General features: G+C 35.1%; 1 protein-coding gene across 1 annotated transcript in view; it reads right to left on the bottom strand.

The window, feature by feature from the left end:
* LOC106874390 (uncharacterized) overlaps positions 1–19,341 on the bottom strand; it is a 280,957-nt gene that overhangs the window by 38,343 nt on the left and 223,273 nt on the right. The window contains exons 120-131 of the mRNA XM_052968226.1: positions 17,274–17,402; positions 16,578–16,760; positions 15,052–15,177; positions 14,141–14,326; positions 12,450–12,563; positions 9,840–10,022; positions 8,780–8,908; positions 8,164–8,346; positions 5,220–5,354; positions 3,204–3,389; positions 1,874–1,996; positions 284–466 (exon numbers count right to left, since the gene is read on the bottom strand). Coding sequence (XP_052824186.1) covers positions 284–466; positions 1,874–1,996; positions 3,204–3,389; positions 5,220–5,354; positions 8,164–8,346; positions 8,780–8,908; positions 9,840–10,022; positions 12,450–12,563; positions 14,141–14,326; positions 15,052–15,177; positions 16,578–16,760; positions 17,274–17,402 — 1,860 coding nt within the window. The remainder of the gene's footprint in view (positions 1–283; positions 467–1,873; positions 1,997–3,203; positions 3,390–5,219; positions 5,355–8,163; positions 8,347–8,779; positions 8,909–9,839; positions 10,023–12,449; positions 12,564–14,140; positions 14,327–15,051; positions 15,178–16,577; positions 16,761–17,273; positions 17,403–19,341) is intronic.

A 19,341-nucleotide genomic window follows, 5' to 3' on the forward strand; every position in this document is an offset into this window, starting at 1 on the left:
GTCATTAAACTACACACTTCTATTTCCCCATAGAATTGCAAATTAAAAAATAGAAATCCTTCAGTCTTGTAATAAATTGAATTTTCTCACAGTTGAATGTTAACATTAACAATATTTCAGTGTAAAGTAAGAGAAATATCTAACCTGTCAATAAACAACATATCTGAGATCAGCTTAATAGGACCTGAGTTATTTTATTAAATTCTTCAATATTTTCAAAAATTAATTGAAATAAAGACTGTGTATTTCATCAGAAATGTGGTAACAAAATGGTTAATAATACCTTGTCAGCATCTGTAGCAGTAGTGGTTACTACTGGGTTCATAAAAGAATGGAATTCATTTATTGTAACTCTGAATGTATTTTGTGCAAAGACCGGAGTATTTACATTGCGTAAAACTTTAATAAATACTCTGGCTAAGGCTGTATTCTCAGGAAAGTAAGTGTCATAAGCTTTGACAATTAACTGAAATTGAGAAAATGAAAATGAAAGAACGTTTAGTGTACATTTAAATTTGCTTTTCAGAATTGGCATGGGTTAGGAAAATCGGTGAATTTCTCTTAATGTAATGAGGATGAAATCTTGGCTCAGGAGATTTAGGGTTTTGAAGAGGGTAACCACCTCTTAGCCACTATTGTTCCAGGTTTAGTCTGACCCAGGACTGTAGCACCTGTCAAGCTTACAGCTATGGGTTAACTAGCATGTCACAGAATTGCCACTGGAAAACAATTACTAACATACACTCCAACAGACTCAGGTTAGATGAGGTTCTTCGATCTTTAGTTGCTCAACTAAGAGGAAGTTACTCCATAAAATTTCATCATCCTATAAACATTGGGTTTTGTCATTTGTTGCATCAGCTCAGTACAAGTTTGAGGATGAAAGAATGGAACTGGCTTTGCACAAATCTTGCCCATTGTAATTGTGCAGGTTGTTTGACAAAGATCCCAGCACCCAAACACTGTGCAGCTGTGTCTTGGTGCGCAGTGTCTGGGTGTTGGTGTCTCATTCACTGAAGCAACAAGATTATATCAAATACATCCTCAAATTTGACTCAGTTCTAGCATTAAAGAAAAGTAATGGTTTTTCCAGGCAGAAAAATAACAATAGGATATAATACCAAAATTAAGGACAACATACAATGTCTAAAATGACTTTGTGTTCTTTTCTTTTTTTTTTTGTACTTGTTTTAATTATTGGTCTACAGTCATACTGGGGCACTACTTTGAATGGTTTGGTCGATCAAATTAACACACAGTACTGGTTTTAAACTTGGTACTAATTCCATTGGTCTCTTTAGGTTGACCTGCCAAGTTATGAGGACATAAACGAACACTGGTTGTCATGTTGTAAGATGACAAACACACACATACACAGATATATAAATCACATACATACACACACAAGGCTGTCGGTTAGTAGAATCACCAGAGCCTCAAATAAATTGTTTTTATCACTGAGCTCAAATTCTGCAAAAGCCAACTGCCTTTCCTCATTTTGAGGTCAATAAAAAAAGTACCAGTCAAATACTAGGGTTTATTCTTCTTTTTCTCTAGTAGTTTCTCTCTCTCTCTCTATCTCTCTCTCTCTCTCTCTCTCTCTCTCTCTCTCTCTCTCTCTCTCTCTCTCTCTCTCTCTCTCTCTTTGGAAAGAATCTACTGTGCTCAAGTCTGGAGAAGAATTCTTAAGACATGCTGTAAGTCACAATGGCACTGTACCTCTTCCATCAAGAGTGAAGGACCCTTGGCATGTGCACACATGCGCACGCACACACATACACATCAACAATAAAACAAATACCAGCAAAGACATTCCTTTCAGAATACTAGTTCACAGACAAATAGACTCAGATAAAAATAAGATGGTACTTACTTGGAAGTTGTTAACAAGAACATTTTTTAATGAAGATTTCAATGTAATAAATCCAGTAGTTTTGTTCACTGCACACAAGAGCAGACCAAAATCATTACCAATTGCTTCATACTCAATAGAACCCTGAAGAAAAAAATGCAAAGAGACATTAGTTTATCATTACATAATATATATATATATATATATATATATATATATATATATATATATATATATATATCTACGTGTGCACACACATATTCACGCAAATATCAATGCATATATACCTATACATATATGATTGCGTATGTATGTATGCATATATGTATGTATGTATGTATGTATGTGTGTGCATGTGTCTGAGTGTTTGTTTACAGTTGTGCTTCACCAAACATTGTGAACCACAATCAGTGGTGCTGTTTACATTTCCTCTTTCAAAACATTGTCTGCTAGCTTTATGTTTCCAAAAATGCATGAGATATAAAATCCTTTATTTGAAAAGCAGGTAAGCATTAGCAACTCACAAGGCCAATTAAAACACTGCCTCAATAATACATTTGTCAAACTTATGCTAACATTGAAAACTGAACATAAAAATGAGCAAAAATATATATATAAAGAAGCACAATGAAGATTCTTCCAGTTACTTAAGTTTGAATATAATATCATTCAAGTAAAGAAAAAAACATACAGAGCATGTTTTTATTTATTAAAACAAAAATTACCATCCCAAAATATAATATGTTTCAACACATGATTTCATATCAGAAATCTTGCAAAACAAATATATATATACATATTACATGTATGTTTATTTATATGTGTTTAATGTATATGTATATTTTCTTTTTAACTCACACCTTAAAGCTTATATTTCAATTTCAAACTCTCAATATTTTAATAATTAATCTTTTGATTTTGATTCTTAACTTTCAACATGTTTTTGAAAAGTTTAGTAAGTTTTGAAGAAATTTTGGGGGATTCTAATTTTTTTTAATCTTTAATATTTAATTTTTAAATTTCAATTATGTTTAATTTTTAAATTTTGATTATATTTAACTTTTAATAATGTTTTAAAAGTTTTTTTATTTTAATCTTATAATTTGATATTGCTTTAATCTTAATATTTTTCCTTCAACTTTAACCTTTATTCCACACTTTTATTCCTATTTTCCTTTTTATTTCAAGGGAACTTTACAACATATCTATTTTATATTTATTTACTATTGTGTTTTTATATCATGTATTATATTATATCACATTATGTTATGCTTATTTGGTGTCCTAATAAAACCATAACAGCAGCCATAAGTTTCATTCAAAAGTGCAAAATGAATAATGAGATACATACCTTGCGATCTGGATCATTTGCTGTAAGTTGTAACAAGAAGCTGCCTACAGGTTTATTTTCTTGCAGATTCAAATTATAAACTTGCGTTGAGAAAACTGGAGGCTGAAGATCCCGAATAATTCTGATTTCAACAGGAGCTGTATCAGTCCTTGGTGGAAAACCATTATCATTTGCTTGTACAGTGAACTGGAATATATATTTAATGTAATTTGTAAATAAAAGCAACCAAAAGGAATAAAAATATTTTTAGCTTTACACAATTTATAAGTTTAAATTTACTCCTGACATGCAATTGAAAATACTCTTTTCTACTACAAGGCCTCAAATTTTGGGGGAGGGAGTCAGTCGAGTAGATCGACACCAGTATGCAAATGATACTTAATTTATTGACCCCGAAAGGATGAAAGGCAAAATAATGTAAAGACAAACGAAATACCACTAAGCATTTCACCCGGTGAGCTAACATTTCTGCCAGCTCGCCATCTTCATGCATTTGATAATTATTGTAAAATTACAGCTCAAGCCTTTCATGATGTTGTTACAGAACAGAAATGAACAACAGAAGGGATTAACATTTTCTCCTTCACATTAGATGTATGCAGTCTGTGTGGTAAGTAGTTTGCTTCCCAACCATACTGTTTAGGGTTCAGTCCCACTGCATGGCACTTTGGGTAAGTCTTCTACTATAGCCCCAAGTTGATCAAAGCCTTGTGAGTGAATTTGATAGATGGAAATGAAAGAAGCCTATCTTATATGTATATATGTGTATGTATGTGTGTGTATATGGATGTGTGTTACCAACTCCTTGCTTTGACATCTCATGATAATTGTAAACAAGTGTCACTATCATGCATACAATGTCCTCCATTTCCAATCTTCTATGGAGCCATGTCTGGTCTCGGGGAAAACCACCTTACTTGGAAACTGGTGAGGGCTGATAATGGGAAGGGCTTCTGACCATAGAAAATTCACCTTAGTAAATTCTACCCAACTCAAGCACACATAGAATGGTAGCTACTAAAATGATGATGATGATTAGAAAGTTCTTCACTTCTTTCAGAACGAATGCAAACAATGATAGTGAGATTCTTGTGATATGTGTTTTAGGATTTCCTGAAAGAAGCAGTCCAGTGTAGTATTGTATTGTACAGAAAATTTAGACTTAACCATAGTACTTTGTCTAGTACTCATTTTATTGGCTTTTTAAGTAATGGATGGCAAAGTCCACCTTAACCTAAAGGGGTATAATTTAGAACTAAATATCAAGGTATTTTTTATTTTACCATCCCTAAAGTGTGTGTGTATCTGTATGTGTGTGTGTGTGGGGGGGGGGCAGGCATGGCTGTGTGGTTGAGAAGACTGCTTCCCAAGCACATGGTTCAGGTACAGTCCCAACATGCGGCATCTTGAGCAAGTGTTTTCTATAACAGCTCTAGGTAGACCAAAGCTTTGTCAGTAAATTTGATAGTAACTGAAAGAAACTCATCATGAGTGTGTTCAGATACATATATATATATATATCATCATCATCATCATCGTTTAACGTCCACTTTCCATGCTAGCATGGGTTGGATGATTTGACTGAGGACTGGCGAACCAGATGGCTACACCAGGCTCCAATCTGCTTTGGCAGAGTTTCTACAGCTGGATGCCCTTCTTAACGCCAACCACTCTGAGTGTGTAGTGGGTGCTTTTACGTGCTACCGGCACGAAGGCCAGTCAGGCGGTACTGGTAATTTTTATTACAAAATAAAACCTATAAACCTGGGGTCTCGTAAAACAGGTCCTTGTAAAGTGAGGTATTACTGTATAATTATTCAACATTTTTTTAACATCCATGTGTTCAAAATAATAGGATTGCATAAGCATTACATTTAACAGAGTAATCTGAATGCTAAAGGATTACAGATAAAAAAAAAAAGATGTACATAAGAGATAAAAAAACAAACATTTATTTTCAGATTGTAAGTCATAGAAAAATCCAGACTTTATTTAAATACACATATAAATATTTACCTTGTAGGTACTAGTAGTGACAGTACTAAGCTCGTTGTTAACATAAATTTCACCAGTGTCACTACGGATAAAGAAGTATTGCATTGCGTTCAGCCCATTGCTGTTGCCTACTATACTATATGTTATATTGTTTAGCTGAAAGAAGAGATAATAAAAGGATTAGCATATAAATAACAAAAACCAAGAATATAGTTGTAAAACAAGAAATAACAAGCCAGCAAGCGACCACCTACCTACATGTTTGCTGGACCTGCTAGAAATAACAGTGAAAGTTTCTGGAAGACTTGATTTATAACAGATAGACTTCTTGATGATCTTTGATACAGACCACTCAGTTGGAAACATTCAGATGTGAGGTCAAGATCCTCCCTCTCTCCCTCCAGTTTTAGATGTCCTGAAACAGACCACAGCCTCCTTTCTCCTTCTGAGTAAGTTATACTTCACTTTTTGATCTCCTGAAGTTAAGAACCTCAGGGATTTTTTCACAGAAAATGTTGGTGTAACTATGACATTAAGGATTTCTACATAATATTACAAAGTAGACAAGGCAGCGAGCTGGTAGAACCATTAGCAGCACACTGGGCAAAATGCTTAGCAGCATTTCATCCATCTTCATGTTCTGAGTTCAAATTCCATCGGGCTCGACTTTGCTTTTCATTCTTTCAGTGTCAATAAAATAAGTGCCAGTTGAGCCCTGGGGTCGATCTAACTGACTTAATCTCTTTCCTGAAACTACTTGCCTTATGCCAAAATCCGAAACCAATATTACAAAGCAGACAAGAGATTCATAACTGGAGTAATATCTAATAAATATCATCGGGAATACTCATTTGAATCTGATAAAGGCTCTGTGGTTAAACTTCAAGGATTAATTTCATTGTGAGAAACATAGTATTTGGTTTTGTGTGTAAGGAGGATGGTTTTCATTATTGAAACCCAGCAAAATGATAAACAAAACCTGTCAAAGATGAACTCAGTAAAGTCAACTGCTGGGAGTGGCAGAACCTTGGACTTTGTTTAGACACAATCATCATGATCATTTAATGTTCATTTTCCATGTTGGCATGAGTTGGGTGATTTGACAGGAACTGGTCAGCCAGAGAGCTGCTTAGGCTCTATATCTGTTTTGGCATGGTTTCTAGGGCTGGATGCCCTTCCTAACACCAACCACTTTACAGAGTGTACTGGGTGCTTTTACGCAGCATCAGTATGAGGGTGTTTATTTGGCACCAGTATGGATGCGTTTTATGTGGTACCAGCACCCACAAGCATGCAGGATTAGGAACACTCAGCTGGAGACAAAATGCAGGGGAGATACCTGTATGCAAGGACGACTTAGCTTGACATGTCTTCTCAAGCACACCAAACAGCCAGGAATCTTTGTTTCCTTGTCATCCCTGATGCGAATCTCTCTTGAAAGAAAACTCTGATATAACACCTATGACTTCATTTGCATCTAAAGATATAGTGTAATTCTCTTATTGGGATAAATGCACACGTTATTTAGAAAGTGAGATTGGCCTTATGCAAGGACATTTTTCCCTTTAAAATACCCAGGAATTGCTTGATTTTGAACAGCTTTGTTATGAGTTGTATACTGTTGCTGGCTGTGGCCAAGAAAAGCAAGACACTCAATGAAAATTCCATAAAGAAATGAAAGCATGGGCTAATATTGGTAGTAATCTCTCAGATCACCTGTTGCTAGAGATGCCCATCATTACCACATCAGTGCAGATGAGTATAGATCCCTACAGGCTTGAAAATCTACATCTTTGATGCTCATTTTTAAGCGATGACATTGCATGAAATTGAGTCTCAGTTATCGTATAAATGTCTGTCTGTCTTTCTGTCTGTCTATCTATCCATCTTTCTGTCTGTCTATCTATCCATCTATCTGTCTAACAACCTATATGTATATATGTATGTGTATGTATGTATACATATGTATATGATATATTTGAACATATACATATATACAGACACAAGCACACACATATAAACATACAGGTACAGACATACATGTATAAGTATGTATATACGTATATAAATTCATATATCATGCTATATTGAGATTCTTGTTACTTGTTCTTAGCTGTCAGCTTTGTCCACTTTTGCAAATATCCTTTTGCTTGCCCCATGATTTGGTTAATTAATATTATACCAAGTATGAGTTTGCTTTTGTTTTGTTTTTTTATAAATGTGAAAGCTTGAAAATGAAGTAAACGATCTCTGTTGATTTGTTAATGAATGATAAAACTACTTAGTTGAAGCCTCCTTATAAAATCAAATCACTACATAGGTCTTTTTAATAGGGGTTCTTCAAGCGCTAAACAACACCACAACAAATGCTTGTCAATGTTCGTACCAACAAGCAGTTCTATATAAAAGAACTAAGTTCCTACAAAAGTATTAACTCAAGAATCCAATATTGGAATTTGGAAATATTCAAATACTTCAATGAGTGTGTATGCGTGTGTGTGAGTGTGTGTGTGTGTGTGTGTGTGTGTGTGTGTGTGTGTGTGTGTGTGTGTGTGTGTGTGTGTGTGTGTGTGTGTGTGTGTGCGTGCGTGCATGCATGCACATGTACCTGTATGAGACTTTGTGTGTGAGTGTGTAATGGTGTGAGACTCTGTGTGTGTGTGTGTGTGTGTGTGTGTGTGTGTGTGTGTGTGTGTATACATAACAATATGTGACTGTGTTTGAGTGTGTATGTGCATATGTCGTTATCTTTGTGCATTTGTGTAACAATAGGAGATTATGCAATTGCCTGCTGGTATCTGCTGACATGTGGCTTAAAGGTTTGGGTATTCAGCTCACAGCCATGAGTTCAAAAACCAGCAGTGCATTGCTACATGGTACTCCTCCAGTCCACTCACTGGCAAAAGTGAGCTGTACCTGTAATTCACAAGGGCCAGCCTTGAAATGAAATAAAATGTTATCTTACTGTGTCTCTGTCTGTGGCTTTCACCTGTAGAACCATCTGGCCTTTTCGTTCCTTTTGGGATATTTGAATGGAATATATGTTCGAGGAAAATACTGGTGAATGAGGGTTGCGGTCAACAGTTACTGTTAGAATGGCTCGAGATTTTAAGGAAGGATTATCCTTGGCATAACAAACAACTTGGATCTGAAAGAGAAATATAATAATGATTATTCTTGTTATATCAACAACTTTGATTTTAATGTTGTGTATGTATATGAGTGCATACACACATGCATGTAAATAAATATGTATAAGCGTGTGTTTGTGCTTAATTAAAATATCTTGTTAAGAACTCAATTCAAGGTCTTAAATTGTATGAGAACTAATGTTCTGTATTTATAAATTCAACATGGCTAATTACAAAAGAATGTTAGTAAGTGTTCAAACAGTTGAAAAATAGATCCTCAAAATGGATAGGATGGAACACACGCAAGAAGGAAAAAAAATCAAAAAGAAACTATCTGCTGCAAATCCCTTTTTCGTAAAATCTACTGTCTCAGACAGATTTATTGCCCTAGTAAAGTGTTAACATCAATTAACCTGAAACCATCTCATAAAGCAAACAAAAATTGTATACCTTGTAGTTGATTGTGTTTAGAGTGTCAGTTCTCACATTTTTCTTCAAATATATCTTGCCACTAGTCTTATTAATGCGGAAAAAGTCATCTGATGGGAAAAGTCCATCAATCTCATACTGAAGTACACTCTGGAAATCAAACAACAAAAAATTAATTAACAATATTTATGACAGACTCTTCCATAAATAACAGTGAGGTTAAGGTGTTGAATTTCTTACTACTGGACATACTGACTAATATGAACTTTGCTGGAGTTTTTGTAGAAACTCCAAAGGAAACTAATTCTGTTTGCTTTCATTTACCCACATTGAAAATAGATACCACTGTATTTTCAGAAATAAATGATGAGCAGTATAAATAGTGTCTAATGTTTTCTCCATCAACAATATATAAAAGTAAATATTTTAAAAAAATAATAAATCTCAGTCATGTCTGGTTGGCATCCATTGAGAAAATGACTTTGAATTTATATATTTTTAGAGATAAACTTTAATCCCTGGTAGACTAAGTAAAATTTTTGTTGTAAGGTTTTCTTCTCTTATAAATGTAACTCAAGATGACAGAATTACTAGTTATTTGTAACTGAAGGAGAAAAGAAAAACAATGAACTAATGTTTCATTACAGCTCAGATTAATGAAATATTACACTTTCTCAAATGCCTACAATATAAAAATGGATTTGGATTGAGTAATAGCTTTCACTTTTGCTAACCATGGAAGAGAATATGTTATTGCAATGGTTCTCATACAAAGATTTGATATGTCTTTTTGGTTCTTATACAACAGTATTCAATTTTGTCACTGGGAACCACTAAACTATTTGACAGTCTCAAGTTTTAATTCCATGTTTCACTCTTAGGCTATTTTCATTCTTTCCTCAACTCTTCTATCACATAGCATAGCACTAATCAAATGATTTATATTCATAATTTTTTTTCTGTTTTGAGAATGGAATATTATCCACACAGTCACAGCCTCTTATCAATGCATTTTTAGTTCAAAATACCTTTTCTTAAGTACCTTCTTATAAAACAACATTTTGTTTTATTTCTGACTTACATTGTTATTTAGAGATTCTGCTTTAACTTCAAACAATGCATGCTGGAGATTTTGGACCAAAATCATTCCAATTTGTGTTGGTAGGTTCTTGAAAGTAGGTGCCTTTGCAGCTTGACGCAGGATATTGATTTGAAGAGATCCTCTTGAAGACTTACCCCTTTGGTTTGTTGCTCGGACAATCAGCTTTGAGATATAAAGATACCGTATATTATTAAAATATTCAAACCATTTAAGTATTTGATATTTTTTCTTTTTCTCTTTGTTGTTACTAAAAACAATCATCTTGCAATATTAAAAAAACAAAAACACGAATATTCATGAGAATTTCACACCTTAACATTACCTATATGTAATTTCATGAGTTGATCTAAGCTGTGGTTTGTGGTTTGTAGTCTTTATATGTGAAAATTATTAAAGAGTAATTTCTTTCTACAGGTTACAGAGTTTGTATTTTTTACAACCAGCCTGCAATGTCTTTCCTTAAACATAAGAGGAGAAATAGAGGAGAAATTTAAGGTGTGGAAACAAGGTCTAGAATCAAAGGGCCTTAGAGTCAATCTAACAAAAACCAAAGTCTTAATAAGTAGCAAGGCAGACAAATCACAAATCCCTTCAGGCAGATGGCCCTGCTCAATCTATAGAAAAGGCATAGGTAGAAACTCCATAAGATGTACCCAGTGTAAGCTATGAACACATAAGGGGTGCAGTAATATCAAAGGAAGGCTAACTGGGAAGATAGTTTTTGTGTGTGGCAAATGCTCAGGGGCAATAAACACTGAAAATAAGCAGAAAACAGCTTCTGTCACATGCCACGGAGAAAAAACTAGTAGTTGATAGCTTCTGTTACCTAGGTGACCAAGCCAATAGCAGGGATGGATGCTCTGAGAGTGTAGCTGCTAGAATAAGAATAGCCTAGGTAAAGTTCAAAGAGCTCCTACCTCTGTTGATGACAATGAGCCTCTCGCTCAGAGTAAAAGGTAGACTGTATGATGCATGTGTGTGAACAGCCATGCTATATGGCAGTGAAACATGGGCCATGACTGCTGAGGACATGCACAGGCTTGAAAGAAATGAAGCTAGTATGCTCCATTGGATGTGTAATATCAGTGTGCATACACGACAGAGATTAAGTGCTCTGAGAGAAAAGTTGGACACAGGAAGCATCAAATGTGGTGTGCTAGAGAGACGACTGCACTAGTATGGTCATGTGTTGTGTATGGATGAGGACAGCTGCGTGAAAAAGTGTCACACCCTAGCAGTCAAGGGAACTTGTGGAAGAGGTAGACTCAGGAAGACCTGGGATGAGGTGGTGAAGCATGACCTTCAAATGTTGTGCCTCACAGTGGCGATAACAAGTGAATGAGACCTTTGGAGATATACTGTGCTTGAGAAGATCCAGCAAGCCAAGTGAGACTGTAACTGTGGCCTATGCCAGTGCAGCATAACCAGCCCATCTAAGAGTACCCTTCAATCATTGGGCAATAAACTGTGCTTGCGAAGACCTATTGAGTCGAGTGAAGTCATTGTCATGGCCAATGACTGTACCGCCTGATTGGCACCCATGCTGGTGGCACGTAAAAAGCACCATTCGAGTGTGGTTGATGCCAGTGCCACTTGACTGGTCCTGTGCCAGTGGCATGTAAAAGGCACCATTCGAGCATGATCATTGCCAGTACCATCTGACTGGCTCCCATGCTGGTGACATGTACAAAGCACCATTCGAGCATGGTCAATGCCAGTGCCAGCTGACTGCTCCTGTGCCGGTGGCACATAAAAAGCACTATTCAAGTGTGGTTGTTGCCAGTGCCGCCTGACTAGCTTCCATGCTGGTGGCATGCGAAAAGCACCATTCAAGCATAGTTGATGCCAGTAACGCCTGACTGGCCCTCATGCCTAAATCAAAAAATAAGGGTGGGGGAAAATGTGCCCTATTTTTCAAATCCTAGTAGCAACACTGAAGCTGGAAGCAAGATAATAATTTAATTCAACACTTTATCACATTCAAGAATATAAACACATTTTGAAGCACAACACATGCAGAGTCAAAAAGAAGCACTACCTTTCACTAGCACACCAGGGTCAGCACTGCATGAATGACAGTGCTCTCTCTCCCTAGCATGAAGCTTCCTATCTCGGACATGTTAGCATGTGCACAACAGTCAAGCATCACATCACTGGAACTGTGAAGCGCACAGTTCTATACAAGGATTTTTGTATTTTTTTCATAAACTAGAGGATGGCTACTGATATTAAGCTTCATCATCATCATCATCATCGTTTAACGTCCGCTTTCCATAATGTACAAGTATAAAGAAAGAATTAAAGGAAAAAGTATTCATTATATTGAATGTTATCAATAATATTGAGTGGAAATAGGGGATGTTACAGTTCTGCAGTACCTATACACGAACCTGTTACACCCCTGTAACTCAGTGGCTTATCAAAAAAAAAAAAAAAAAAAAAAAAAAAGATTAAGGACCAGACTTAATAAATAATTACTGGAAATACTGGGGTCAATTTGCTTGACTAAACCCTTCAAAGCAGTGTCCTTGCATGGCTGCAGTTCAATGACTGAAACAAGTAAAAAATATAAGAAAAAAAGTAACTTACATTATACACATCATTCTGAGCATTTTTCAAATTTTGAGAAATGCTTACAATTCCATTTGCTTTGTCTATTGAGAAGTAAAGAGATGGAGTCTCAAGTGCATATGTAATGGTATCCTGAAATAAATAAAAATGGCTATAAAGTCGACAGTTTTTATTTAAAACATTGAACAACCTTTTTATGAAAAATTGTATATTCAATACTTTATTACTTATAGACAAGAATGCTGACAGATGACTAAGTTAATGCTAGCATATTTAATGCCAAACAATGCCTGGTGAGTGAAAATAGGTAGGGGACAATTGTATGGAAGCTCATTGCATAGCCTGAGACTGATCAAAGCTTAGTGTCTAGACTCAGTCAATGGAAACTGAAAGAAGCCTATTGTATGTATTTGTATGTGTGTACTGAAGACTGATCTCAAAGAACTGAATTTTACAAAGGAGATGACAGAGGACTGAGATATGTGGCACACTGTTGTACTCAAGAAGACCTACCCTCCACAACAGAATTGAGATCCTAAAACCAAGGTACCGTGTAAAAAACACTGGTGATGGCACCACATAAAAAGCACCCAGTACACTCTGTAAAGTGATTGGTGTTAGGAAGGGCATCCAGCTGTAGGAACCAAGCCAAAATAGATTATGGGATCTGGTGCAGCCCATAGCCATGCTAGTTCTTGTCAAGCTGACCAACCCATGCCAGCATGGAAAACAAATATTAAATGTTGATGATGACAATGTTGATGATGATGATGATGATATGTATCTGTGTGTGTGTGTGTGTGTGTGTGTGTGTGTGTGTGTGTGTGTGTGTGTGCCTATCTGCCCCTGCTACTACTTGACAACTGATGTTGGTTTGTTTATATCTCTACAACTTAGTGGGTCAATAAAAGAGCTTGATAGAATAAGTACCAGACTTTAACAAGATAAGTACTGGTGTCGGAAGACTCGACTAAAACCTTTTAAGGTGGTGTCCCAGCATGACCACAGTTCATTGACTGAAACAAGTAAAAGATAAAAGAATTCTAGTTGTTGACTCATATTATTTTGGTTATTTTTGTAAATACAAGAGAGATAACTGAGGGCATGCTTTTGGTTTTATTTTGTCATCTATTGTGAAACATAAAAACCAGATCAGCTTTATGGAGCAGAGGCACAAAATCAGAGAAATTTTGAGGGGAACAATAGTTCCAGTTACAAGATAACTGGCACAAGCATAGGCGAGGTGAGCAGTGCTTTTTAGGTGGCACAAGCACAAGTGAGATGAGTAATGCTTTTTATGTGGTACAAGCACAGGTAAGGTAAGTAGTGATTTTTATGTGGCAGAACCACAGGTGAGGTGAGTAGTGCTTTTTATGTGGCAGAACCACAGGTGAGGTGAGTAGTGCTTTTTATGTGGCAGAACCACAGGTGAGGTGAGTAGTGCTTTTTATGTGGCAGAACCACAGGTGAGGTGAGTAGTGCTTTTTATGTGGCAGAACCACAGGTGAGGTGAGTTTGTATATATTCTTGCAAGTTAGACGTACTGGAGTAAGAGACCTCTAGAATAAATATCAGACTTGAAATAAGCATGGGGTTCAATTTCACTAATTAAAAGCTCATCAAATTAATACCACAGTACAACGACTGAAACAAGTAAAAGAATAAAAGAAATAATTGTGTATAATAATAATATGAATGGAAATACTTACTCCGGTTTCCCCAACTGCTTTAACAATGAAGAAGTTGTCCCCAACATTTCTGTTTTCAGATACCGAAACAGACATAGCTGCTGAAGGGGTAAATGTTGGACCTGCTGTACTTCGATTCACCGTTATCAAACAAGTTTTCTTGACTTTAACATCAGGTGAAAGTGTATTAAATGCAAATATTTGAATCTGTAAAGAAGAAATATTCACAAAAAAGTCAAAATACATTAATGCCTTTACAACTGAAATGTAAAGATTAACAAGTAATTTAATATAAACTAGTGTTAGAATATGATGCCAAACATAAATATCGTCTTGAATACTCATTTACATGATATATATATCTATCTATATATATATATATATATATATATATATACATAGGTGCAGGCATACTGAGTGGTTCAGAAGTTTTCTTCCCAACCACAAATTTTGGGGTTCAGTCCCACTGCACAGCACCTTGGGAAAGTGTCTTCTACTAACTCCTTTCTGGAGTAATTGTCTAGAGTAATTGTCACTGAGAAGACAAAATAATTTTAAAACATTGTGTCTGGTGATCCACTACCACTTGGAGTGAATCCCTATGTTTTTCACACAAAAGTCTCATTGAAAAGATTCTCTGAGATAAGCTATTGCTACTAGTACTGCTTCATGTTTTTATATACACTATAAATGTGTGTACACACAGGTATTTTAAACTAAGGCTGTTTCAAGTGTACATATTTAATTCATGGACAGCGATTTATTAAAAACAAGTGTCTGAATTGATATGAACCCATAACATGAGTAAATGACAAATGCTGGATGAAGTACTAGCAACCGAGTGTATACGTCACATTTTTAACTTTGCTCCTTATTGCAGTCATATTTTTGGCAAAAGAAAATTTTAAACATAACATATATATCAAACTTACAGTGTATGATGTTCGGCTGATGGTGTCATTTGTGAAAGGGTGAATAAGGCGGACGTTTCCATTGCTATCTATTGAGAAAAATTCACTTGCAGGGTAGATGCCATTGATAGTGTACTGTATATTACCCTGGGAAGAAGCAACATTAAAAAAATTAATTAGTACAGAAAAAAAATATCAGTCCAAATTTAAATTTGCAGGAAATTAACAAAATGTTTATTATAAAGACAACAACAATAATAAATTATATGTAATTTCTTTCTTTTCCATATACCAACAGAAAATTGACACCTAATTTTATTGGTACCATAATTCAATGCATCCACTTTGCCATAAAATTGTGTTTTTCCTTCAACAAAAATATTTTTGTTTATTTCAGCAATATTAAACACTATAGTCTTGTAAACAAAAATGTGACAACAAAAGAGGACAAATCCAATGATGAAGGTATATACACAATAATGAGTTTGTGTTTTCCTCTCAGACAAATTTCAAATTTACTTAAATTGCACCATTAATCCTCATCTCATTCTTATCTACTATGTTGGGAATAATTTGTATATTACAATTAAAGTTAATATTTCAAATCCTTAACATCCAAATGTCATTGTTGTCAAAACTAATTGAATGAATGAATGAATAAATGAATAAATAAGAGAAAGAGAATTGTATGATCTTAGTTGGAATGACTATGGATGAATGAAAGATCTGCACAATCAGAATTGATCTAGCACAAGATAACTCTAAACTTTCATGAAAACAATGTTGGACAATATTAAAAGGAAGGTTTTTTTTTTCTTTTGCATAGCATTGAATGAGATATCATTTTAACAGTGGCAGGGAATTATAATTTTTTTGTTATGTTTTTAGCTATTTTATTACTGTCTATGTTGATAAGGATGGTTAAATTATAATTTAGGGTGATTAGGGTGTTTTTATTGTAAGGGTGCTTTGTGAGTTGCTTAGGTCATTACAAAATCTCATCCTGTTTACAGGATCGTTAATGGAGCATTAACTGATTCGTTGTCTTCTGTAGATTTATATATTAAATGAAATTTTAACTGTTTATTGGGGTTGTATTTAATCAATGTGAGATCCACTATGTGATCACTCAACTTCTTAGAAATAGCACCCAAAATCTTACATCCTATCAGCTTAAAAAAACAAACAAACAAACAAAAATAAGGAAGTAATAATGGACTATGTATTCTGAGAATAACTATGTATGAAAATATGGAATGATCGCAATTGGAATATCGTGGTTCTTTGATCCGCTTTATTAGGCTGATTTGGTGCTAAACAACTACATTAACAACGACTATTTTAATGACTAATTTTTCCCTTCCCCTGATGTGGATTAAAGTGGATGAACAACTTGGGATTTGAAATGAAAATAGTGAAGCAGAAAGCTAAATCCAAGAAAGTCACTAACCCAGTGCTCTACCAGTTTCACTAACTTACATATGTTGAAGAGTGTATTAACACAATATTTGCAGGGTTATTGAAAATAAATAGAAAATGATACTTACCAGGCCAGAAGAGCTGGTGGCAGTCACTTGAAACAGACTTCCAAGTGATTTGTTCGCTGGCATTTGAATATTACAATCAAAGGAATTAAATACAGGTGGTGGTGTTTTCTGAACAAAAATGTTAACTCCAGCTGAAGCAGTTTGTGGACTGAAAAAATTGCTGTCGGATGCATAGACAGAAAACTAAAGAAAAGAAAATTTCATTTATTAATATAATTAAAAAAAAAAAATTAATTCAATTACTTTCCCTTAACCCTTTAGCATTTAAACTTGCCATATTAGGTGCAGATATCGTGTGTGTGTGTGTGTGTGTGTGTGTGTCAGTACCATGTGAAAAACACCTAGCACACCCTGTAAAGTATGGCTGGCATTAAGAAGGGCATCCAGTTGTAAAAACCATGCCACAACAGACAACTGGAGTCTGGATAGCTCCCTGGCTGGCCAGCTCTTGTCAAACCATCCAATCTATCCCAAGATGAAAAATAGATGATGATGATGATAAATATATATATTTATACTTACATATACACACATACATGTGTATGTGTGCATGTGTGTGTGTGTGCGTGTGTATTATGTCACATTGTAATTCTATTTTTCTGTTTATTTTAATTATCATGATTAACAGACACATTTTGACATTTAATATCTTCACTTCTATTGTTGCAAAATATATCTATAAAAGAAAAAACTTACTCTTAACGTATTTGTTGCCATAGATTTCAGAGATTCTCTCAAGTATATCATTCCATTATTTGGGAGAACGTAAAAGTATTTAGCATCATCAGTATTTTGGCTGTTTCCCAGATAATAAGTCAATTGGTCCTATAAAACAAGAAAATAAAAGCATTGTAATTCTCAAGATCTTCAAGTTATCTTGACAATTTAAAATCTACATTGAATATAGCATTTTCCTGTTTCTCTCCTAACCTCTCTTTCTTGCACATTTGCTCTTAATCCCCTAAACACTGCAGAGGTCAGCGAGACCCATCTTACATACACACATGCATGCACGTATGTTATAGGTGTGTGTTTAAAACGGTTTACATTGCAGCTATGTGATTTCAGGCTCAATTCCACAGTGAAGCATTTAAGACAAATGTTTTTCAACTAGAACTTTGGGCTGGCTAAATCCTTGTGAATGAATTTAGCTGGCAGAAACCACACACAAAAAAAAAATGCATGTTGTGTAGATGTGTGTATGTATGTGTGTATGTGTTCATGTATATGTTAGCATGTGTTGTGCCTTCTTGTCTTAATATCACACACAAATTGTAAGCAAGCATCACCGTCATGCAAATGATGCAGTTTGTTGGCAATCTCTCATAGAAAATGGCAGATCTTGGAGAAAATATTACTTTGCTTGGAAACAAGTGAAATGTTAGCACCAGGAAGAGCATCCAACTACAGAAGATCTGTCTGATTGAATCCTGTCTGATCCATGAAAGTATGGAAATGTACACATTAAACTATGATAGTGATGATAAAATTATTTGTAGCATGCATAACGTAGTAATATATACCATGTTTTCACAAATTGTTTTAGGTGCTTAAGTAGTCATAAGCAGACATGGACACAGCAGAACATCCAGAATGCAACTGGAGAGAGAGGGTCACACTAGCACTGGGGTGATACTTATTCTCAGCTGAATAAGACTGGAATTACATCAAATAAAATGCCTTGCTCCAGGAGATATTATATGCTTGATCTAAGAATTGAACCCATGACCCAACATATTAAGTTGTGAGCTGAACACCTCAATTCCAAACCTACAGGCTTTCACTATCTCTCTCTCTCTCACACACACACACACACACACACACACACACACACACACACACACACACACACACACACACACACACACACATACATACATACACACCCGTATATATTTAAAAAAATGAAAAAGCAAAGAATTCAAAGATGCTTCATAAATTCATTCTAAACTCTGCAGCTATTTCAAAAGCAAAGTCATAACAATGTCAATAATATATTTACTTAAATAATACATAGAAAAATATATTATTAATTAATTAAAATTTAATGGATAAAATGTGTCTTCAGGAGGTAAAATTGATATATGAAAATCAAAACACCACTTCTGTGTTGAATATTTAAAAAAATAGAAACATTCTTTTGAGTTTCATAGTTCAGTCTTATTCCCATATGAAATGGCTTATTCGAGCATGGCCGTTGCCAGTACCACCTGACTGGCCCTCGTGCCAGTGGCATGTAAAAGCACCCACTACACTCTCAGAGTGGTTAGCGTTAGGAAGGGCATCCAGCTGTAGAAACTCTGCCAGATCAGATTGGAGCCTGGTGCAGCCAACCGGTTCACCAGTCCTCGGTCAAATCGTCCAACCCATGCTAGCATGGAAAGTGGACGTTAAACGATGATGATGATGATCATCATCATCATCCCATTTAAATTAATTATGTACTTTTTATGTACTAATTCAGTAATTATATGAATGATAGTGTTTTATTTTTGCCACTGAAACTGATATAGAGTTTAGAATGAAATCATGAGACAACTGCATTTTTTCTGTATTTGAAATATGTGGTGCAAATACAAATTTTAGCCAGTTTATACATACATAAAAATATACATATACATACATACATACATACATACATACATATATACACACACACACACATACATATATACACACACACACACACACACACATATACACACACACACACACACATATACACACACACACACACACACATATACACACACACACATATATA

This window comes from Octopus bimaculoides, chromosome 5, assembly GCF_001194135.2.
Source record: "Octopus bimaculoides isolate UCB-OBI-ISO-001 chromosome 5, ASM119413v2, whole genome shotgun sequence".
In the NCBI taxonomy this organism is placed as follows: domain Eukaryota; kingdom Metazoa; phylum Mollusca; class Cephalopoda; order Octopoda; family Octopodidae; genus Octopus; species Octopus bimaculoides.